Below are 24613 nucleotides of genomic sequence, written 5' to 3' on the forward strand. Positions count from 1 at the left end.
AAACTGTTAAAAATCTATCTTGCTTTAACTATGGGGTATTTTCACAAATGAGGGAAACTGTTAAAAATTTATCTTAATTTAACTATGGGCTTATTCCACACATGAGGGAAACTGTTAAAAATGTATCTTGCTTTAACTATGGGGTATTTTCACAAATGAGGGAAACTGTTATAAATGTATCTTTATTTAACTACGGGGTATTTTCACAAATGAGGAAAACTATTAAAAATGTATCTTAATTTAACTATGGGGTTTTTTCACAAATGAAAAACTTTTTAAATTGTATCTTACTTTAACTAAGGGGTTTTACCATAAATAAGGGAAACTGTTAAAAATTTAACTATGAGCTTTTTCCCCACATGAGGGAAACTGTTAAAAATGTACCTTGCTTTAACTATGGGGTATTTTCACAAATGAGGGAAACTGTTATAAATGTATGTCTGTTTGTTTTAATCTTTCTCATAGTCTCACCCTAAATGATAAAAAACTATTTTCATTGATTTGATATCGATCTAAAACTGAAAATTCCTAATTGAAATGAATTTGGCTATGATGTAGGAACCTAATGATATTGGCTGCTAAGACAGTTATCCCTATAAATGTTAGCCTATTGACGTCACAAATGTCCTGCACACAAACACAATATGGTTTTGGTGGAAAATAAAAATGACATTTTTAAATTCTTATAGAAAATTTACTCATGAACATAAAATGCCATTATTATTGTAAAAAATATCGACAATAAAAAAAAAATTAAAAATACATCCCCCCATTTAGGGATGATTTTTTCTTCATTTTCTACTTATTGTCTTATTCGGCAGTATTCAAATTCCTCCCATGGCCATCACTATAGTAGATATATATATACTGATTTCAGCAATGCGTTTGATAAGGTTTGCCATAAAATTCTTGCTAACAAACTGGCGAAAATTGGCATAACCGGTAACATACTATCCTGGTTTAAGAATTATCTGTCTAATCGAGAGCTTACTGTCTGCATCAAAGGTCAACTGTCCTACACTTTTAAAGCTACAAGCGGCGTGCCCCAGGGCTCACATCTAGGACCCATTCTTTTTAACATATTTATAAATGACCTTACAAATGTATTTACACGTGTCTCTATTTTGATGTTCGAAGATGATATGAAAATTTACCGAATTATTGACAATATTAATGACTGCTTATTATTACAATCAAATCTCATTAGCTTTTCTGATTGGTGTATCCTAAATAAATTAAAAATTAACCCTTAATGTAAAAAAATGTCAAGTCATGAGATTTTATAGGAAGAAGAACCCATTGATTTTCACATACTGTATGAACAATCAAGTCTTAGTATCTGTACCCGAAATAAAAGACCTGGGGATAATATTTGTCACCAAATTAACATCAACAATATAACCACTAAAGCGATGCAAATGTTGGGTTTCATATTAAGAACATCAAAAGATTTCAAAAATTTAAAAACTTAAAAAATATTGTATTCATCCATTGTCAGAAGCCATTTAGAATTCAACTCAACCATTTGGAATCCATTTTACAATATGCATGAAAAATCTATCGAGCGAATCCAACATAAATTTTTACGAAACATAAATTATAGATTAGGAATTCATATAGAAAACATTAACTACACCTCACTGTTGAAAGTCATGGGCCTTGCCACATTAAAAGATAGAAGAATATGTTCTGATCTATTTTTTCTTTATAAAATTGTTAATAACATGTTTGACTCCCCTGAACTCCTTAGGTTGATCGACTTTCATGTGCCTAGTAGAACAGTTCGTAAGAAGGTACCTTACCATTGTAACATTGCAGGTACCAAAGCAGAAATAAATTCAGTAATGAACCGACTGCACAGTGCAGGGAATAAATATCACATGAACACCAACGATACTGAATGTCTATCAGCCTATAAAAACAGTGTTATTAAATCTGTATGTCTATCTTGATAGCTTTGTAATGTTTATACATTTTCAATGTATCCAAAGTTATAGGAATGTGAATCCTATAGTTTACTCTGTTTGTTGCTTTAAGTTGATATTTCTATATTAAATTTGGTACATATTTTATTGTTATATCTCTTTTACTCTCCGATTATATTAAATGTATTTTTAATTGTATCATATGTAAAAGCCCTAATTGGGCGTGTACAAATAAATAAATGAATATATGTGCAAAGATAGAGGACTTAACCGACAGAGGATTGAACCCGCCCCGCCCGGGTGGGAACCCATTGCTTTCAGCTTCTAACGGACATTACTCATCTAAATACATAGTATCATAGGCTCTCAAACTGCGTCAGATTAATTATTGTATTATATTTCACATTCCAGTTTTAATGGATCTCGTGCCATTCTGTCTGGACCAGCAGGAGGAGTGGTGGGATATGCCCTCACCACCTATCAGAAGGAAACGGATCTTCCAGTCATAGGTAAACTTTTTCTAAAATTTTTATGATAATACCACACAGGAGTCCCAATTGCCTAGTGGGACTAAGGAATTCCCAATTGGGGTATGCTGCGAGGCTGAAGGTAGTGGGAAGAGGAAGAAGATTGGGAGAGGAAGGTTGCGAATTATCTGGATATTCAGATCTGGTCACCTAACATGGTTAAAGCCGTTTCAAGCAACGTTTTAATTTTGAATGGTGATCTTACACCGGGCAATACTGAGAATCTTCCACCATGGAACATACCGCAAATGTACTTTGTATTGTTTTTAATGAATAAATTGCGAAATAACACAAATTAATCAAACAAAATTTAGGTGCGCAAGCCGGGATTTGAACCCGGTAAATTAAATTTGAGCGGGGATTCACATTATACAGTTACTATATTATGTTTTTTTTTTTTTAAGGTTTTGATATGGGAGGCACTTCTACCGACGTGTCAAGATACGCCGGAGCTCTTGAACATGTTCACGAAGCTACCACTGCTGGCGTTACTATACAAGCTCCTCAGCTAGGTAAGTCTCATTGTTTTAAAATTGTTTAACCCCTGGGATCTTATGAGATTTTGGTCATCAAATTACCCTTAAAGATCATTGATTATTTATACACATATATTTTTAGTATAATTAAGATATATTTAAGTTGACAGTAATTTTCAAATAGATTTACTGTTTTTAAACGTATCCTAATGTATCAGCTTGATTTTGTGCTTTCAACTACAGGGTTTTCCAATAAGAGGTGTTATTTTGATATTCAATCGTAAAAGATCAATGGTTTCGTTGCTTGTGTGGCACGTAGCGCTGTCTTGTTGAAAGTAAACGTTGTCCAGATCAATACCATCCAATTCCGGCCATAAAAAATCATTAATCATCTCTCGATAGCGCAATCCATTCACCGTAACTGTTGCTCCAGCCTCATTTTCGAAAAAGTAAGGTCCAATGACTCCGCCGGACCATAAACTGCACCAAACAGTCACACGTTGAGGATAGAGAGGCTTTTCAACAATAACTCTTGGGTTTTTTGAGCCCCAGATGCGACAATTTTGCTTGTTGACGAAGCCACCGAGGTGGAAATGGGCCTCATCACTCAAGATGATTTCCATTTGATTAACTCAAGTGAATTTTAATAATTTCAATGCGTTGTTGAAGCGTGTATCGTTCCATTTTTATTAATGGCGTAGTTTCTACTTGTCGAATGTCAAAAAATGACAGCTTCAAAAGTAACATCTACCGAAATAGCGGGCTATTCAAAATAACACCTCTTATTGGAAAACCCTGTGGTAAAAATAATGACAGATAACTGAGAATGCACTGTACATAATAAATTATATATTAACAATTTGTATTGTTTCAGACGTAAACACAGTAGCGGCCGGCGGTGGCTCCGTGCTATCGTTCCGCTCGGGCCTGTTCCGTGTCGGGCCGGATTCCGCCGGTGCCAACCCAGGCCCGGCCTGCTACGGCGCATCGGGCCCGCCCGCCATCACCGACGCCAACCTCGTGCTGGGCCGACTGCTGCCTGACTACTTTCCTAGGATATTCGGGCCCAACGAGGATCAACCGCTGAATCGAAAGGCGGCCATCGCCGAGCTGGAGACCATAAGGAGGAATGTTAATGATTTCATGAGGGAGACGGGAGGTGTTGAGGCAAGTCATTTTATTTTTTTTTACATTAACTCCACACTATAATAATAATTAGATTACTTGTATAGCGCCGTTTTCGTGACTAATCACCTTAAGGGCGCTTAACAACTTAATTTATGTGAGCTGTTAAACTGAAGAGCGAATCATAGAAATGACCCAGTCTCATGTGACGAATGCATCCTTTTACAAATGTGGGGCGTGCGTTAACCGTTGCCAAAGAAATCAATGTTGCTAGTTCCTCGGAGCATAGGATGTACATGCATTAAATTCTGGTAAAACAGGAACGGCATTCTGAGGCTTGTGCTCTAAATATTCCAATCCGTTTGTTAAAATAGGAGAATTTATCAAATGGTTTGCCCGTTTCTTCACAGAGTCAAGGAATTTTTTTCAAATATTTTGGGGCTCCCGGCAGAGTTGGCTGTCAAATTCAACAGTGGAGCGAAATTGTGATTTGTACACGGTCAGCAGTTGTGTACTATTAAAGTATCTGCAGGCTCTGTACAGTACACCCAGCTTCTGGGAAGCTAACTTGACACTGGCTTTCTGAAGAATGACTTTCGCATAAACCGCCAGTATTAATTAATAATTTGTTATTTTGAAGTTTCCCTAATTGATTAACACAATTAGGTTAATCTAATTTTCACCGTGTTTTTCAACAGATGTCGCTTGAAGAAGTGGCCATGGGATTCGTCGAGGTGGCCAACGAAGCAATGTGCCGTCCTATCAGGTTTGTGACAATAGTCCTTTTGCTAAATTATAAACTACTACTTCTCAAATTATACCGAATCCATTAAATTTCATAATTTTAACTCCCTCCAAACACGACGTCTAATTTTTGATCAAATCTTATTGTTTAACCTCTCAGACAAAGACTTTTATCTACTATGTGTTCCTTTGAGAACTGTCAAAACGTGATAATTTTTGTGTTATTTACGAGTTTTGCTAAAAGCTTCATAACTCACGTTTTGGGAAACGTAGCCTCATTCTAAAAAATGTTTTGGAAAGATTATGAAATCCACTATCGCATTGTGTTGTAATACGTAAATATTAATTATCATTTTTATCATAAAGAAATAACACTTTATATATTGAAGAAATATAATTAAAAACTATTAGTCACCTCAAAATATTAACCGTTCAAACTAAAATATTTTTAATAAATTATTTAGAAACGCAATAAATTATGAACGAACAAGATGACAGATTCAATCGGCTTAGATAATGCAACTCTACGTTCCATAGATATTCTTGAATACAGACGCGTAGCGTTATTCATTATCGATACTCTGTTTTTTAAATCATGGCAATCCGTATACTAGTGATGGAAATAAATCGATTTTTGTAAAATCTCGCGCGTTTACGTGAAAAGACGTTCTAATGTCTTGACCGCTATTATCATATTTACGTCTTTTGACGTTCTAATGTTCTGAGTGGTTAAAATCCTAAATAATGGTCTGGGCTCACCAGAACTTACCAATTTAATAAATCTTCATATTCCGTCTAGATCAACCCGACAATCTGATTTATTTTATCTACCCTCTTGTAGAACAAACATTCGAAAAAATTCCCCAATTCCTCGTATATGTGCACAATATAATACAAAATTTTACAGCATTGACATTTTTGGTAATAACCTAAAGAAATATCGATATGAAGTAATACGTACGATCGATTATTAATATGAGAGTGTGGAATGTATCGGGAGCATCTCCTATCCTCTTCCTATTTTCCTCTTCCTCTCCCCTTCCTTTAACACCAAATTAATTTTAAAGATATTAAAACTTAATTTCCGATGAACATTAGCATAAGAAACTTCTGTGGCTTGACTTCAGTTAACTTGTATATTTATATCTATCATTGTATATTATCTAAAAGCTGTTTGTTTCTAATAAATAAATGAATAAATAAATAAATTGGGATACTATCCTTTATTTATGTATTCACTAAACCGGGCAATCGTCCTATTAGCGAAAGCGGCGGATTAGAGTGCATACATATAAAATATGCTCGAAATTACAACAGGAATTTTGTAAAAACAGTTTTTATTATGAAATTTGTACATGTACTGTAATGTTAAGGTGTCAAGTTTACGCTCATGAAAGGACTCCATTTTGTAAACTTATTCGAACGAAAACGTGGAAATAATAGAAACACTTTCGACAGTTGCTACTAATACACAGAAAACTAACAGAAATATAAAACAACTGACTGAAAAAATGTAACTGGTAAAATGGTCTGCTAGAGCAAACTAAACAGCGGTATAGTAACTGAGTGTGTAAGAAAAACATAACCCAATCCGTCAGTGCATAAAGCTTGGCGCATGAGGCGGAATACTGTATTTGACATACAAATACCAGCGAATTATAGAGGTTGATTTTGTGCTTTCAACTAGTAAAAATAACAGCCTATTGTAGAAGTTGTTGGAGAATTGAGCGGCAGACTACTGAGATGTATCAAACTTTGATATTTTGTACACGTTGCTCATCAAATTGGGTACTGGAATCTGAAGGAACTTATTCTCACTGGAAAAGTGTTTGACAGGAGAAGCAGATGAAGGTCACCGATGCGTTGGAGTGACCTAGCTGGACCGCGAGGAGAGGAGGATCCTGGTTTACCAGGAAAACTGGAGTGGGGACTACGGTTTACAAAACCCACATCTTTTCAAAAATTCCGCGGGATTTGCGGGATTTTTGCTAGGGGTAATAAATTGAAATAATGCCAACATTTTTTTTATTATTTGGTATCAATTATCTTTGATTATAGTATTTTACAAAAAAAGACACTGAACAGGCAACATACTCGTATTAAGTCATTTAAAAGGATTTTTCGTGTCAATTACATTTCATTCTAGTAATATTATAAAAGATATTAAAAAAAATATATATTTTAAATAAATATAAAAACATATCTGTCACTGACAGGACTCTCCAGTCATTTAAGATCAATCATCTTTGGTACTACGTATTAATATTATAAAAAAGCTATTGAAAATGAGTATTTAAGAGAAATAATGAGTATTTTAAGAAGACTTTGATACAAACATAACTGTCACTGTTCAAAAGACAGAAGCCTTTGATATCAGGATATTTATATAAATGGGCGGCGAATCCTCAAATGTTGAAATTATGTAAATCAATAAACATGTACGTGTATGTATTTCCAGGGCACTAACAACAGCCCGAGGTTACGACACATCCCACCACGCACTGGCCTGCTTTGGTGGCGCCGGTGGGCAGCATGCATGCTCTATCGCACGCTCGCTCGCCATCAACACAGTGTTCGTGCACAAATATGCAGGTGAATATTATTATTTAATTGGAATTGTTATTAACTTCTTTCTTCTTTCCTTATTCGTGCTATGTACGCCCCAGGGTGGGATTTGCATCACCTACGCAAATGCTCTCCGCTGGCTGTGGTCCCTCGCCATTCGCCTCCAGTCCTCAGTCATTCCCGTCCTGCTCCAATCCTTTTCCAAGCAATCTATCCACCTCTTCCTCGGTCCATCTCTTGGTCACTTTCTTCTTTCCTTATTCGTGCTATGTACGCCCCAGGGTGGAATTTGGATCACCTACACAAATGCTCTTCGCTGGCTGTGGTCCCTCGCTATTCGCCTCCAGTCCTCAGTCATTCCTGTCCTGCTCCAATTATTTTCCAAGCAATCTATCCACCTCTTCCTCGGTCCATCTCTTGGTCACTTTCTTCTTTCTGAATTTTTGGGGAGGAGATCGATTCATACGGTTGCTGATGGTTTCACCTCTTCCTCACATGCAATAAATGCTGACATCCCCATCTCAATGAGTGTTAATCAATCTCTCTCGGTTCTGCCTCCGACTTTGTTTTTGTTGCACATCAATGCACCAATTCATTGTTCCGTGATCAACAGTCCTTGATAACCTTTTGTTTGACAAACCCCCAAAGGACAAACAAATTACAACAGCTCGAAGAGCTGTTACCGTGGGATTAAGTGGCAACAAATAAAAGTAAGGATGGGTGTATTATGTACTGCCGTTCCTCATCCAGAACATATATATTTTGTGAGAGACGACATGTCGATTCTTGTCATAGTGGTCTGATCCTACTTCCTTTTTCCTGTTTTGGTAATCTTGGGATGACATCATCTACTCGCTCTGTGATTGGTTGTTTGTTTTGTCACCGGCAGTTGGCGTCTCGCGTCGTTTCATTTGTCAATTGACATCGAAATTCTTTCGAATGTGGTCGAATTATCTCGCGCTAAGTTTTTTTTTTTTCAAATACATAAGTGCTGAGATAACTCAAAAACGAGTGAAATAACTTCCTTGAGAGTGTTTCCTTTTCGTGAAAAGAAAAAATAGTGCTTTGTGTAGATTACGCGTTGTGCATTTGGCGGGAAGAACGCAGTATAACGGTCAGATTTGTTGCGTCATAATGTCTACCGTAGTTCCGACGAAATCTACGCACAAACGCCGTAGCGAGGATATCGATTCCTCCTCTACACACAGACGTCGCAGCGAGAATTCGGATTCGTCTTCGAGTTCGGGTTGTTCGCGGCCTAAAAACAAAAGGCGCAAAAAGATATCGCAAAAGAAGATGCTCAAGAAATTGACGCGCCAGTTAAGCGATCTGCAGCGTTTCGTGTTCAGGCGAGATGCCGCGGCCGCCGGCAATTCTGACGCGAGTGAGTTTGAGGGTTCCGAAATTGACGGCGAGTCTTTGTCAAACCCTATAGACGCGCCAGGCACCAGTGCTTGTGGTACATCCGCTGCTCCGATTTTTCGTGTGCCGGATCCCACAGTTGCATTAAAGGAACCGTTAATGGGAGCACCGACAGATGCTATGTTAAAGATGGTGGAGCGCCTGCAAAATTTTGATACTCCCGGTTGGTGTAACGTACGCTACGCAAAGGCATTAAAAGAATATGCAGCAGACCCGGGATTCAAAGAGTTGGAAGTAAATTGCGAGCTCAATTCCCTCACGCCGGCATGTGCTCAACTCACAGGAATGGAAAGGGCCTTTGCAGCAATTACTCACGTGGCGCTCCAACAAAGGCAGGTCATCCAGGACTCTATACAGAGCGTCCTAACCTGGAGCTGTCAGCCTGACACCGAACTTTCGCCGAAGACCCTAGCGGAGAAATTTCAGGATGTCCTTGGGGGAAGTATTGCAAAAAACGATGCAATCCTTCAGATAGCTTGTGGGAAGCGGGCGGAAATCGTTGAGCGGCGACGCCATCGTATCCTGGAGTTGTGCAAAACTCCATCGGAGAAATCAGCCCTGGATAAAATTCCTCCAACGGTATCGCACCTTTTAATGAAGACAAGCTTGTCTCCCAGTTGCAGAGACTTGGTGGGGCAAGTGTCAGGGCTCAGATCTCGCAGACCCCAAGGGTTGCCTCGCTTGCTATATTTAATCACTGCTTGGTGAGATTATAATTGACAAATGAAACGACGCGAGACGCCAACTGCCGGTGACAAAACAAACAACCAATCACAGAGCGAGTAGATGATGTCATCCCAGGATTACCAAAACAGGAAAAAGGAAGTAGGATCAGACCACTATGACAAGAATCGACATGTCGTCTCTCACATAATATATATGTTCTGGATGAGGAAGGCAACATAATAAGAGTTTTAATGGTAGGTAAAACTCCATCATTATCTAGAAATAAAAAATATTTAAGAATACTAAAAATGTATTACCACAAAATGACATAATAAAAAAGAAATTAATTAGCATCCTACTATATAATCTGTCTGGCAAAGGGCTTGCATAGGTAAAATGAAGGTGTGATACCAGTTCGTTCTTGGTGCGAAGTAGTAGATTCCAGTTCTTCACAGCAACTCCCAGTTTATAATTTATCCAAAAAAATAATCTTGTAGTCCAATGCAAAACAGCCTCACGCTGCTGGTCTTTAAAAGGGTCCCTCTTAACCAATGAGGATCGGCAGATGCCATCCGATTCCATCAATCCAATGGTCAATGCTCCATATGCGAAGCTGATGCTCACAAAAATTGGCGAATGTGTTCATCGAACCTCAGCCAAGAGGAATGCCCGCTGCTCTGAGCTGGTGATCAAAGAATGGCGACTGCTTCCAATGCAAATCACAGATCTTTTCTCCCTCAGGTTTGACAACTCTCTAAGTCAGAATTCCAGGGCTGTCAATTTGACCAATAGCAAAATGACAATGTGTAGGTACTTAAAGGTCCCACACACCAAGACCATAGATGCGATGTAAGTAAAGTGATGTACACACACCTTGTTACAAATCTTATATGTAACAGAGCTTTGAAGCAGAGAATGAACGGTTACCTAGAGACAAGTAAGTAATTTAATGTTTCAATGACGCAATCATGTCTGATTACGTTTAAAGTCTATAATCTAGTCTGCTTCAACAGAAACAATCTTCCCAACGTGCATTTCAGTGATTGGTCGATCGAGTGACTGGACGCAAAATATTAGTAATGATATTATACGAAACCGAGTGAGGCCGTCACAGGAGCTGATGTTATAATCCATATTGATTTTATACACATTGTTTACCCCCTTTGACTGCTTAATTTAATAGTTTATTTGCAAGTTGAGAGCGGCTCAATGTGTTGCGTGGGCACAGTGAGGATGTGGTGATGTTGGGGCGCGCTGAGCTATTTGACTACAGCCTGGAGGAGATTGTTCTCGTATTACAAACTGATGATTTGTTTTGTCCAGGTATTTTGTCTGCGTACGGGATGGCTCTGGCTGACGTGGTCCATGAGGCTCAAGTGCCGTGTGCTCTCCGGTACTCACCCGAGAACTTTGACCAATTGGCCAGTGAGTTGGATAACCTTTCAACCATCTGCAAGGACAAGCTACTAGCACAGGTATAATTAATTTTGTGATTAACCACTTCTCCATCTTTTAATCTTTACGTAATTGAATGTAAAAATCACGTGTCACCCAAAGGAGGGTTACTAGGTTATCGCGGAGTGATCATTTCTCTCAATATTCCTTTTGCCCTTTCCAGTACCACTCACATATTAGTTCAAATTTTTTTTGTACCTACTGTTTTAACTGGACATTGCTCATCTTCGTTCAGCAGTCAATTATTAAGTAATGCAAAACGGTAAAAGAGAAACATGGTACAAAATCGTGCACAACTTAAATACACATTATTGTAGCGATAATACTCGGTCGATGATTGTAGCCCTATCCAGTAAAATGTACCCTTTTGCGTCATCCCTGGAGCGAGGAAATGGGAACCGCGGTGAGGGAGGGTAGAGTAATTTCATCTGAATAGGATTGATATTATTTAATATCTTAAAAATAGTAATGGGATAATATTTTTTTAATAGCAGATCGATTACCGAATAGGTATCCTTTTTCTAGGATTACCTAAATTATAGAACAGATGTTGTAAAAAAAATAACTCAGAATCGCACAGAACTCTCGTTTGGGGGACATGTGTTATCCCCCTCTGGTGCGGAAGGGTTAAGTTGATTTACATATTTTACCAAAACAGTTAAAAGTAACATAAACATCTTAAATGCTGGTATTTCAATAGAAGATGCTCCGAGAAACTTGCGCCATTGCGCTCTATGGCACCGGTGTACAGCGGGTAAACACAACAAACGTATACCCTACATTTCTACGCAGTTGTAGAAGTTCACTGAATCTGATTCCGATGGCGTTTGACTCACTCCGAGTTCGCAAAATATATAAAGGAACAAATCCGGATTCACTCTCACTGCTTCCGAACTGTGGAGTGGATCCAAAATTTCGCCGGAACCAAATATATTGGTTTACGAAAAGATTTTTTTCTAAAAGAAAGTGCACTATCCCTCAGTCAAAAGATAGCGAAAAGTATTACTTTTTACCTTTCGTTGGTCTGCTTGGAGAAAATTTGCCTTCCATCCAGTTTGCGCCAACGGCATTCCATGCCGATTGAGGAAAGAGGCGGTTCCTTGGTTCGTGCATTTGTGCATTACACTGCTTGACTTCAACTACACCTGTGCCGCAGTCATCGATGTACGAATGTATGCTCCGGTCGTAATTCTCGCTTGGTCATTATTTGAGCTATATTCTAGTACAAGAGTCCCGCGCAATGGCAAGCGGGCCGTGCATAACCCGATATGCACAGAGCCATGTTTTACCATACTACTGAAATAGCATCGGGAGGTATCGAGACAGCCCGACTTAGCCGAAACGGTGACATGAGCGAGACAGATTACACTCTTAACGTCAAATCAGGTGTTAGAGCAGTGCATATATATAACTCACCCCGTGCATTATCGAAACGCCTTGACGGCGAGTGAATTTTGCATCGCTTTGATCATGCGTAATCTAATGCGTCTGGAATGTATTCACCTAGAAATACATACTAATGTACAATGTTAGCGCTATGACATTTACACATTGGAACTCGTGCGCGATAAATTCAAACGATTTTGCTATATTTTTAACGATGAATTGCATGTCCTTTACTTTTGAGATGATTTTGGGAATGCTGACCTAGCAGTTTTATTTAATCAATTAGCTTACAAATATAACTTAGTAGAATGAATTATAGTAGGTACCCCAAAATTACACACTAGGTACAATGTAATGCACTGCTGGCAATTTCAATGATGGGCTGCCCTTGATTGTCTTACCGTCTCCAAAAAATTAGATTACACTTGCAGTATTCACATAAAAAAAGTTAGTAAAAGAAATCAGTAAATAATCCATTTTGATTTCCAGGGCTTCTCGGAGTCCCAGATAGTGCTGGAGCCCTACCTGCACATGCGTTACGATGGAACGGACTGCGCCCTCATGTGCATCCCAGCACCATTGGTTGATGCCAACACCACTAGATACGGGGACTTTGTCCACACTTTCTTACAGAGGTTAGTCTAAAATTCATTGAAAATTAAACAGTATTTCTACACATTGTGGTCTAGTCAAGTCTAGACCAGGGCTCGACAGACCGCAGCTCTTTTCATAAGCATTTGCAGCTGTTGCATATCGAATCGATTGATACTCGACGATTTATTTGAATCAATTTGAACAAAAAAATAAGATTGAACAATCGTGTTTATCACCAGGAAGTAATAGGAATGGAAAGGAAGTCTTTACCTTGTGAATGTTGTGGCTTCATTTGGAAGTTCCGTTGTTGGTCTTGATCTGGGAACTATAATCCATAGATGTACATCTAGTAATTGTTCACAAAACGAACATTTTTTGTATTACCACATGAATCGCCTCATCGGCTCTTCGATCACTCTCGATAACACACAATATCAATCTAATGTATGACAATTGGGGCTGATTAATTACATCGCTTTTCGACAATTACTACGAGGGTGCGACAAATATGCAACGACGACAATAAAATCAAATAACAACATTTGCTTTTTTCGAAGGTAAAACCTTTAGGAAATGGAATAAACAAGGGAGAAGGCAATTTAGTTAAGAAATGACAATAATATCAAATAATAACACTTGCCTTTTTCGAAGGTAAAACCTTTAGGAAATGGAATAAACAAGGGAGAAGGCAATTTAGGTAGGAAATGACAATAATATCAAATAATAACACTTCCCTTTTTCGAAGGTAAAACCTTTAGGAAATGGAATAAACAAGGGAGAAGGCAATTTAGGTAGGAAATGACAATAATATCAAATAATAACACTTGCCTTTTTCGAAGGTAAAACCTTTAGGAAATGGAATAAACAAGGGAGAAGGCAATTTAGGTAGGAAATGACAATAATATCAAATAATAACTCTTGCCTTTTTCGAAGGTAAAACCTTTAGGAAATGGAATAAACAAGGGAGAAGGCAATTTAGGTAGGAAATGACAATAATATCAAATAATAACACTTGCCTTTTTCGAAGGTAAAACCTTTAGGAAATGGAATAAACAAGGGAGAAGGCAATTTAGGTAGGAAATGACAATAATATCAAATAATAACTCTTGCCTTTTTTGAAGGTAAAACCTTTAGGAAATGGAATAAACAAGGGAGAAGGCAATTTAGGTAGGAACCGGATTGGAATAACCATAAAAGCGTTTCAATACTAAACAGCAACTCTTCAAATCCAGCGTCACCTTTACTCCACTGCCTCGTTAGAAAAGCATGATACTCAGACGGCATGACTCTATATTTGCGTGCTCGCACTAAGTACTGTATTAAAATACAACTAGCCCTTGGAAATAACTATTTCAATGCTATTCACGAAAATTTTCGTTAACAATGTTGGATTTATTTGATAATATATTCAAAATACGCAGAAGCCCCTAAAAAGGGCGTTCTAAAGAATAAACGCAACGTCAAATTACAACATATTACGTATTGTTTTGGCTCTATGAAAATGTTGGAATTCTGTTTACTTAATATTTGACTCGTCTCACTAGAAGTGTCTCTGAACTAGTCTCTCTCGACCCTTGACCTAAACAATATAATAATATCATGTTAGTTACAAATTCTGTCAGATTAGCGAATTTTTCCACTAATCTGGTAAACTTTTAAATGCAAAGAGAAAGCTTGGTGTTCTCTTTTTCTAAAACTATTTATATCGCATTCCTAACCATAGCAAAAATGAAGCCAGAATGAGTTTTATCAAGGCATGAAACAATGTGACTCAACAGCTACATATATGTATTGATGTTTCTTGAAAAATATTCCATTATGTGACCTACGTTAATAGATATATCCGAATTTTTTATTATGGTCAGAATACAATTAATTTCATCTGTATACTTACTTGATTTTACCCCGTTTGCTACTAAAAATATTATTTGTTCGTTGGGAATTGCCTCCAACGCTAGCCGCACGGTCTGTGGAAAAGGATATTCATTATTTTTTAATGATAAACTAATGTTTAAAAGACAAGTTTTTTATGCATAGCACAAAGGATAACAAATTATTAATAAGCATTAATTACTGTCCTGAAATATCCATAGAAATTGAAAATATCTTCCGAGTAAAAATAAATGCCGCCGACGGAAATTGAACCCGCACCTTCTGATGTCCGGTCAGGTGCTCTGTATCCACTGAGCTACGTCAGCTTATTCCCAACCCGCCAAATATTTCCATATGTACAAGTACTTCAATAGACAATTACTGCTTATTATATTTTTTTCCCTTGTAAACAACTAAATTTTATTTTTGTAGGAAAGGCTTTGTTAGTGAATTTCCCACTTGATGGAGTCGAGGTATATTATATCAACATTTGTTGGTGAAATATTTTGACTTGTCAAATATTATTATTTTTATTGATAAACTAATGTTTATAAGACAAGGTTTTTATGCATAGCAAAAAGGCTAACAAATTATTTAAAAAAAAGATATTCAGATAATAATAATAATATAATGGATACAATCAATGCAGCCGTTCGTAAAATAGATATATATTACTCTTGCAGGTACAAGACGGAGTTTGGCTTCACAATAGCCGGGAGAGGAGTGCTAGTGGACGATGTACGTGTCAGAGGAGCGGCCAAGAACAACTTTCTTAATGAGCAGCCCATCTCCAGCGCAGAAAACGAGGAACCAGCGTGCGAGAAGGTCAGACATAATTCTATTACCAGTGGCTCTGTGAACAGTAGGCCTCGCATTCAAAAAGTATATTATGTCTCATTAATTATCTCTTATTTTATAAATCGAAATCAAAACTTAAATTTCCTCTGAAATCATAAGATTTTTAAGTAGGTACTTAAGTACCTACTTTTTTATTATAAACCATATATTTTGTGTTAATTTATTTTTATTTCGAATAAAGAATTATACAATTTATCCAAAGAAATATCACTTATCACAATGACGATTCTTTTTTCAAACTTTCTTGAGGCAGGTATACGGAGAAAAATGATCTTGTTAAAGTGACAGAATGCCAACTTCCTGATAAAATATTAGTCGTTCAGAATATATGGAGAACAATCGTGTTCTTTTCCAAATAGATATCATGACGGAATTCTACAATATAAGTATGTCAGTATCAATATCAGTTTGTATGAACACGTGTTCTGCTGACCTCATAAAACAATTGCTTTTGACCGATACTTTGTTAGGAACTCTTTCAATTCATTCGTTATAGGCCCGCAGTCCCATTTTTAACAGAAAAACGAATAATTTTAGCAAATTTTTAATAAATCAACAGTATTTCATATCAGTAAGTTTTATCCGTGTAGGTATCATAATATGTAACTCAGTCAAAGTTAGATGCAGCAGATTTTCGAAAATTCATGTAGTTCAACAGTAGAAGTTCACGGAACTACTAGAATGTAGATAACATTTCTAGAGATTATTTGTTCAGTGGTTGAGACACAGATGCATATGTTTATTTTCAGGTAGTGGAGGTCTTTTTCGAAGGCGGTCATAAGAAAACTGGGGTCTACAGACTGCAGAGCCTCAGTGCTGGTCACCGCATCCAAGGTCCCGCCATCATTATGGACAACTTGTCCACCATCCTCGTGGAGCCAGGTCAGTTCTGTCGGACGTGCGGTGCCATCCATAGATAATAGAAACGAGATGGGCAATGAACTAATAATTGTTTGTGGTCGTGGTTCCACATGTCGCCAACATCCTTCACCCATACTAGCACAGATTGCATTTATGCACAGCGGTGTCCCGCAATTGTTTCTACCTTCACAAAGAATGCATAACTTTCATTGCATAGCTGTCGTAGGTCGGCGACAGTTGGCACTCTTCCTTGCCGGACCTTCTTTTGCTTTTATTGCTTATGGACGACACAATCTTGTGAATTATTTCCAATCCTGAGCAATAATGGTAATTGTTGAGAACTCTTGTCAGCTTGTGCATTATTGCCAACCTTGTAAATTATTGCCAATCTTGAGAATTATTGCCAATCTCGTGAATTATTTCCAATCCTGAGCAATAATGGTAATTGTTGAGAACTCTTGTCAGCTTGTGCATTGTTGCCAACCTTGTAAATTATTGCCAATCTTGAGAATTATTGCCAATCTCGTGAATTATTTCCAATCCTGAGCAATAATGCTAATTGTTGAGAATTCTTGTCAACTTGTGCATTATTGTCAAACTTGTGAATTATTGCCAACCTTGTAAACTATTGCCAATCTTGTGAATTATTGCCAGTCCTGAGCAGTAATAGTAATTGTTGAGAACTCTTGTCAACTTGTGCATTATTGTCAAACTTGTGAATTATTGCCAACCTTGTGAATTATTGCCAACCTTGTGAGTTATTGCCAATTCTGAGCAATAATGGTAATTGTTGAGAACTCTTGTCAGCTTGTGCATTATTGCCAACCTTGTAAATTATTGTCAATCTTGAGAATTATTGCCAATCTCGTGAATTATTTCCAATCCTGAGCAATAATGGTAATTGTTGAGAACTCTTGTCAAATTGTACATTTTTGTTAAACTTGTAAATTATTGCCAACCTTGTGAATTATTGTCAATATTGTGAGTTATTGCTAACCTTGTGAATTATTGTCAATATTGTGAGTTATTGCCAATCTTGTGAATTATTGCCAGCCCTGAGCAATAATAGTAATTGTTGAGAACTCTTGTAAAATTGTGCATTATTGTCAAGCTTATGAATCATTGCCAACCTTGTGAGTTATTGCCAATTCCGAGCAATATTGATAATTTTTTAGTACTGAGATCTACTTATAACTGCAACTGCATTATTATAAATCTGTATGACACTGTAAAAATCATCCAGAACATGTGCATTTCAGACTGCAGCGCCGTCATCACCAAGTTTGGAGACATCAAGATCACCATTGGCTCCGGAGGGGTCAGGAAGGTAGGCACGGAACTGGACTCCATCCAGCTCAGCATCTTCTCGCACAGGTTTATGTCTATAGCCGAACAGATGGGAAGGTATGTGTGATATCTTTGGATAGTAGCTGTGAAATGCAGAGGGCATTAGTAGCATATTTGTGGAACTATCGATATTGTAGGGATCTACAATATCATGAGAAATATTCCTACCACCTTGTAATAAGGACACTTATACTGGCTACTGGCTGTCCACCTGTTCTTATTATAATTTACGTTAATAAAAAGTCTTCAGTGTTTTGTTTATACCGGAGTTTCATGGAAGAAACGTCGAATTCCGGGAGTTACAACAGTATGTTATGTTCTGTTTTATCAGGTTACTATATTGATAACCTAATCTCATCTCATCTGCTTCCCCTAATACCATTATAGTCGTGGACCCATCACTGACGTAGTAACCATTGACATTAAACAGGAAAGTACATAAAAAAAAATTTAAATTACATTTTTGAGAGCCTCTGTGGTTCATTGGTTACAATCCTTCGTTACAAATCCAAAGATCGCAGGTTAAAATCCCGGCATGCGCAAGTAAATTTTATTGGATTAATTGGTGTTATTTCACAATTTATTCATTTAAAATAAAATATACATGATACATTTGCGGCTTGTTCTAGATTGGTGGATACTTTCAATGGTAGTCTTTCACCAGGAAAAACCACCAATCAGAATCGAAAAGTTGCTTGAAATGGCTTTATCTGTGTTTGGTGACAAAATCTGAATAGGTCAGGTATTTGGCAACTTTTCTCTTCCCCCAACTACTCCCCCCCACTTACATACCCCGATTTGATATGCCATAACTGGCTCTAGATATTTGGGAGCAGTTGGTACTCAAAAAACACAACAACTGTCGCATTGCATTGCCATGTTTAGTACATTCGGCTAATATTGGCATGGTTTGTAAGTATTGTTCATGAGAGTCCCATCTCCGCACCTTATGCCCCCAAACCAACACGATTTCGGTCTGGATGGGCTGCCTAATCTATTTTATACAACTCTTCCACAGTGAAACACAAGTATCCGATACTCGACTATTCAAGTATTTTGGCGACTACCGCCATAGGAGGTTTGTACCCAGGCACAAGTTGCTCACATTTTGTAAAGTCGTCAGCGATGGTAATCTCCCGCGACCAGTTGGCTGAGGTTGTTCCCTTTCACGTCGTCGAGACTTAAACATGGCATCACTTGTGTCAGACATTTTCTAACAATGGCTGTGTTTTAAATCAATGCTAGGAACAAAACGGTCAACGGTACAGAATGACATGATCTAAAATGACATCTGTAGCAACTGTTTGGTTGTAAGTGAAGTTATAAAAGCATTCTAGTTTTGGCATTTCAAGAGTTCAATAATGATTGGTGGTGACACTGATCTTGTGATTTCAATAGCGACGTGTACAGACTATGCACGACGAGTTGTTTGCGATGTGATTACACAACAAGACTATAGGATGCTTGCGTATCTCTGTGGAAGAATGACTTATGATATTTTTCAATTCTTTCAGAATTCTTCAGAGGACTTCTATATCTGTAAACATCAAGGAACGCTTGGACTTTTCTTGCGCTCTCTTTGGCCCGGACGGTGGCCTGGTGTCTAATGCCCCTCACATTCCTGTCCACCTCGGGGCCATGCAGGAGACTGTCAAGTATCAGGTAAATATAAAATGTATTAACTATTAGATAATGCGTTCCCACGGACTTCCGCTTAGGGAAATCAAATATACAGTATGCACGACTACCAGGTTAGCCCAAGCGGGTTTCGTTTCTTCAGTTCGTTTGAATAGAGAGAAAACAGGGGAACAAGATATTATATAACAAGGAATTTCTTGGAAATAAAACAATCTAGGTATGGTAGAAAATAGCCTTCAAGAAGACCTATATTACAGCACTTGAATACGCACAGTAAAAGCTTAAATCTCTTTGTGGATGTTTAAAAGAATGGAAAATTAAATTAAATTTATTGAAAGAAAGCAGAGACAGAAACAAACAGAATAAAATTGGAACGATACCATAGGGCGGTACTACTGTAGATTTCCAGGGTGGCAGCAGTGAGACCCGGCTGGCGATAACGGCAAATATTGACTCTAGACCTAAAAATCCCACCACACTTCACAAACTCAAATAATATGTACCTACTATAAACACGTCTTAAATAAGTTAAAATAATAATTCTTACATATATATTATTACTAGGATCCGGAATCGCGGTGGCTTTTTGAAGAATTCCAGGGCCGCTCATTATTAAAGGCAAAACAATTAAATTATCGTTATTCAACGGGTTAAATTCGTTTTAAACATACTGTCCTTTTGCAGCTGCATGTAGTATACATACTAGAGGCTTGGTCTGAACAAATTCTCAATTTTACATTATTTTTTAAAGAAATTAATTTTCATACGGGGAATATTATTATTTATTGGATAATTTGTATAGCGCCGCTTTCGTGAGAGGGGCGCTTTACAGTTGATGCAGGTATTACAGAAAATATAAATATTACAAAAATAGAGTGAAGTTAAGTTAAGTAAAATGAATTATAGGAACAGGTGACACAAAAATAGACGATGCAGACTCTGCAGCAAGAATCCTAGGTGGTGAAGAAACTAAAACATTCCACTTGAAGTGAAATAACACAGAAGTGCGCTATATAAATGTCATGTTATTATTCTTATTCCCTTCCCTTCTCGCCCTGCTTGTTTCGACACTAATCGCGCGCAACACTAAAATTTAACAAAGTTTCATCACAATAGGATGAATGATATAGAAAAAAGAGAATTTTGATCAAAATTTCATAACGCAGAGCTCACCATTATTTACAGAAACCTTTCCTAGCATCCACACAACTGGCCAAAGTTTCATTGATATAGGAAGAATGGTATAGGAAAAAAAAATTATACACACTTAATAACGCCAGAGCTCACTTTTATGTATAGAAACCTTCCCAGGCGTGTGCACAACAACTTGCACAACAACTCGCCAAAGTTTTATCGCAATCAGATGAATAATATACGAAATAAGGGAATTTTATACAAATTTCAAAACACCAGAGCTCACCATTATATATAGAAACCTTTTCTTGCATCCACACAATAACTCACCAAAGTTTCTTTGCAATCGGATAGGAAACAATGGATTTTATGCACAAATTTTATGTTGCCAGAACTCACTTTTAGGTACATAGAAACCTTTCCAGGTGTGTGAACAACAAATTGCCAAAGATCAGACATCCAAACATACATTGATTTTTATATATATTGAAAATATGAAATCAAGGTTAAAATTAAATTTAAACAATATTAATAAAAGACAATACAGTTTCCTTGTTGGTATCACTATGTAAGCCAGTACTGTGATTCAACTACGGTATACAAAATTTGAGTTTATGTGGAAAGGTTTATATCAATCACACTAAAATAATATTATGTGACGTACTGCTCTTTGTCCTTTTTGTGGTAAAAATGACTTTACTTGACTTGTTAACTGAAGCTCGGCCCAGGAAATATGAAATCCGATACTTTTGTTTATCGTACCACGTTGGCAATCGATAATAATAATTTCGTCTTTTTCTATTCAATGAACAAAATATGAGAAAGAAAAGAGACAATAGGTAATGGTAAATCGGTATGTCTTACTTTAAAACAAATATTTTTAAACGACAAGCCGATAGGAAATATTTCATTTTTTAGAAGTTAGTTACGAATTAGTATTCATCAATCAGCACCATGGCCGCGTTTATAGTACCTTCAATTAATCTAATAAATAAGTGGATAAAACCCCATCCTGAGCTAAAATTTGATCGTGGGGTGATTTATTGTGACGAGTGTGATATTTCTTTAAAACAATTAAAAAAATATTCAGTAACTAAGCACGTTTCAAGCAGAAATCATTTGATAATGAAGACAAATGATAAGTGTAAAACAGATTTCTATTTTGATTTAGCTATGTTTTTAATATGTTCTAATATTCCATGGACAAAACTAGACAATTTTAATTTCCGTCTTTTTTTTTCGAAATATTTGTGTTGTAAATGTTCGACTATGGATCTTCCGAGTGAATCTACTCTCCGAAAAGTGTATTTAAATAAAGTGTTTTGTAGTGAAATTAACGATATCAGAAAAAAATTAGGACATTCATATATATGGGCGACAGTTGATGAAACGACCGATAAGTTTGGACGCAATATAGCTAATCTGGTCGTAAAACCACTAGGAGACATTGTAACTTGGTCATATTTGATTGCTAGCAAGGTTTTACCAAAAACCAATGCCGAAACCATAAAGGATTTTGTAAAAAACAGTTTAATTTTTTTGTGGCACGAATCTGCAGTTAATAATTTCGAAAAACTTTTAATTTTAACAACAGACTCTGCTCCTTATATGCTAAAAGCCGGATGCGAACTTAAAGATGTGTTTCCTAATATGATACACTTTACCTGTTTGGCTCATTCACTAAATCTAGTCGCTTCAACTGTGCGGGATAAATATAAGAAAGTGGATGATCTTATTTCCTGTGTTAAAAAAATATTTTTGAAAGCACCGACAAGAGTAGACATATTTAAAACCATGATTCCAGATATTGCACTACATCATCGTTTCATAAGTAGGTAATTATTTTTCCCTTGAGTACAGCACTGGAAAAGCCACCGCGATTCCGGATCCTAATTATTACACATCATAGAAAAAATGAAAATAATTATGATGCTTACCTAACTTATCTCTTATATTATAAACATGAAAGTAATTTCCACAATGTTATGTAATTTCTCCATTGATATGAATTTATTGTGTGTTGCATTTCCTACTTCATATGAACTAAACCCATCAATTTGATTGTCCTAAAACAAGAAACCTTCCCAGTTGGACAGTCATAGATTGGATAGTTTCTAATAAATACAAAATAAAAATGTTATATTTATACGTTTTATAGTGTGTAGGTAACAATATCAATTGTGAAGCAGATGATTAATAAGGACATAATGAAATTCGGGAGACGGGTATGGGAACCGCCTCTGCCAAAGGTCACCTCAAGTGGTTTGTTACTTTTTATAACATGTAAAAGCGTTGGGGTGTTAAATGTCATGTATAAATTATTGCCGGGGCTGTTGAGACCCTTTCAGGTTAAGGTGGGCTATGGCAAAGATTGTGCTGTTATTGGAAGAAGGTTCTATCTTTTGTTCTGAATAAAAAGAGTTTCTTATGAGCAATCATATAATATATATTAAACTTATTAGTAATCAGCATTTGCAAAAATGATTATCAAACAACCATCATACCTGTGGACCCGACGTAAAACTGAGCTAATCTAAAAAATCTACGTAGAAAGTACGTGGAACAACTCGGATGGGCAGAAGGCAGGTGAAGCTGATTCATTCAAATGCGAGCTCGCTCCTTAAAGCGAGGGTAGCCGACAAAATGCTGGTAGATGGCACACGTCGAGGCCTTTTCCATCGAGGGGGCCCACAAATAAGGCATTTGCGTGAACGACAGCATGATTATTAAATAAGTACTCCTCATCATCTCCAGCGACAGATGGCTTTCGATTAGCAAGCAAAAGCAAATCTCCCGGTGTCACTCAGCACACTTTAAATTAAAAACGAAAAGAGAGTACTCATTTTGAAAACTCAAAATATCACGATGGCACGCGGCACAATCATCCTTAACAACAAGTATTGCCCGAAAGCTAAAAAGCAAGTCAATAACTTTGATTATGTGACATAATCGAATCGTTGTCGCACCCCAAACGGCGAGAATTCAAAAAGTGACGTCACTGGCGGAAACGGTTCCAAAATTGCCAAAAAAATGTTGCCAGTCAAATTCAAGCTTGTGAATTTATTCCTTCACTGGCCAGGTAAAGTCAGGAAAAATAATTATTTTCGACAATAGGAATTATTTTCGTGACAATTTGGTCACTTAGCTGGGGTGCCCGGGTTCATAGAGCGTAGACTCCTGGACACTCTGACTACCAGATTCCTACCCACCCATCACATATTTTTCCTTCCCAGAACTTCCTCTCCTACCTTTCCTAAAAAGACCCTCCACACAGTATTCCCAAAGACACATAGACCCTAGGAATTATTTTCCTCAGAGCCTCCTATGTAGACCTAATATCTATATGTATATATCCTTTGCCAACACTGATAAGTGAATTCCAGATAAGTGTTCGTGGAGACAGCCTGGAGGAGGGGGATGTGATCCTTTCCAACCACCCCAAGGCCGGGGGCTCCCACTTACCGGACCTGACTGTCATTACACCCGTCTTTCACAAGTATATTTCATTCAATCTATATTTTACTGAGTAATGTTATGTTTTACATCAATACAGTACAACATCCTTCAAAATGTCAACATCCTTTCCCCAGATATAAAATGAATAGAAATGTGTGATGAGTATAATTCAAGAATTAAAATCTGGCTGAAAGAGGTTAACCGTTAGAATGCCAAGCGTCGCAAAAGCGCTGCGATCGTCTGTATCGAAAATTGCGGCGCAGGAGCGCTGCGAGTTTCAGTGTGTTTTTGGTGCTCCACGGGAGTGGACGTACGCTAACCTCAATTTATAACGAGAGTGCATTCTTACACATTTAAAAATAAATTTTTTCCATTTTTTTATATTATTTAAAAAAAATAGCTATGTCACGTGCTATTTCGAACGTTGATTCGATTCCTAGTGATTCTACGGGAGGTGAAACAACAGATACAAATAGTGACGATAGCAGTATTATAACGCATCGAAGAAAAAGATTGAGGATTGAAAGTGAGCCTTCTATCTCCTCTTCATCTTCAGAAACAG

The 24613-nt window shown here is 37.2% G+C and overlaps 1 protein-coding gene across 1 annotated transcript in view; it reads left to right on the top strand.

Moving 5' to 3' along the window:
• LOC149410218 (5-oxoprolinase) overlaps positions 1-24613 on the top strand; it is a 52392-nt gene that overhangs the window by 9257 nt on the left and 18522 nt on the right. The window contains exons 7-18 of the mRNA XM_089648757.1: positions 2337-2434; positions 2857-2964; positions 3803-4095; positions 4752-4819; positions 7256-7389; positions 10774-10925; positions 12781-12926; positions 15441-15582; positions 16365-16497; positions 17736-17880; positions 19338-19485; positions 23979-24091. Of these exons, the coding sequence (XP_089504883.1) occupies positions 2337-2434; positions 2857-2964; positions 3803-4095; positions 4752-4819; positions 7256-7389; positions 10774-10925; positions 12781-12926; positions 15441-15582; positions 16365-16497; positions 17736-17880; positions 19338-19485; positions 23979-24091 (1680 nt within the window). The remainder of the gene's footprint in view (positions 1-2336; positions 2435-2856; positions 2965-3802; positions 4096-4751; positions 4820-7255; positions 7390-10773; positions 10926-12780; positions 12927-15440; positions 15583-16364; positions 16498-17735; positions 17881-19337; positions 19486-23978; positions 24092-24613) is intronic.

The sequence above is a fragment of the Hesperophylax consimilis genome, chromosome 28 (assembly GCF_061612785.1).
Source record: "Hesperophylax consimilis isolate HC1 chromosome 28, BYU_Hcon_1.0, whole genome shotgun sequence".
NCBI classification, from domain to species: Eukaryota; Metazoa; Arthropoda; class Insecta; order Trichoptera; family Limnephilidae; genus Hesperophylax; species Hesperophylax consimilis.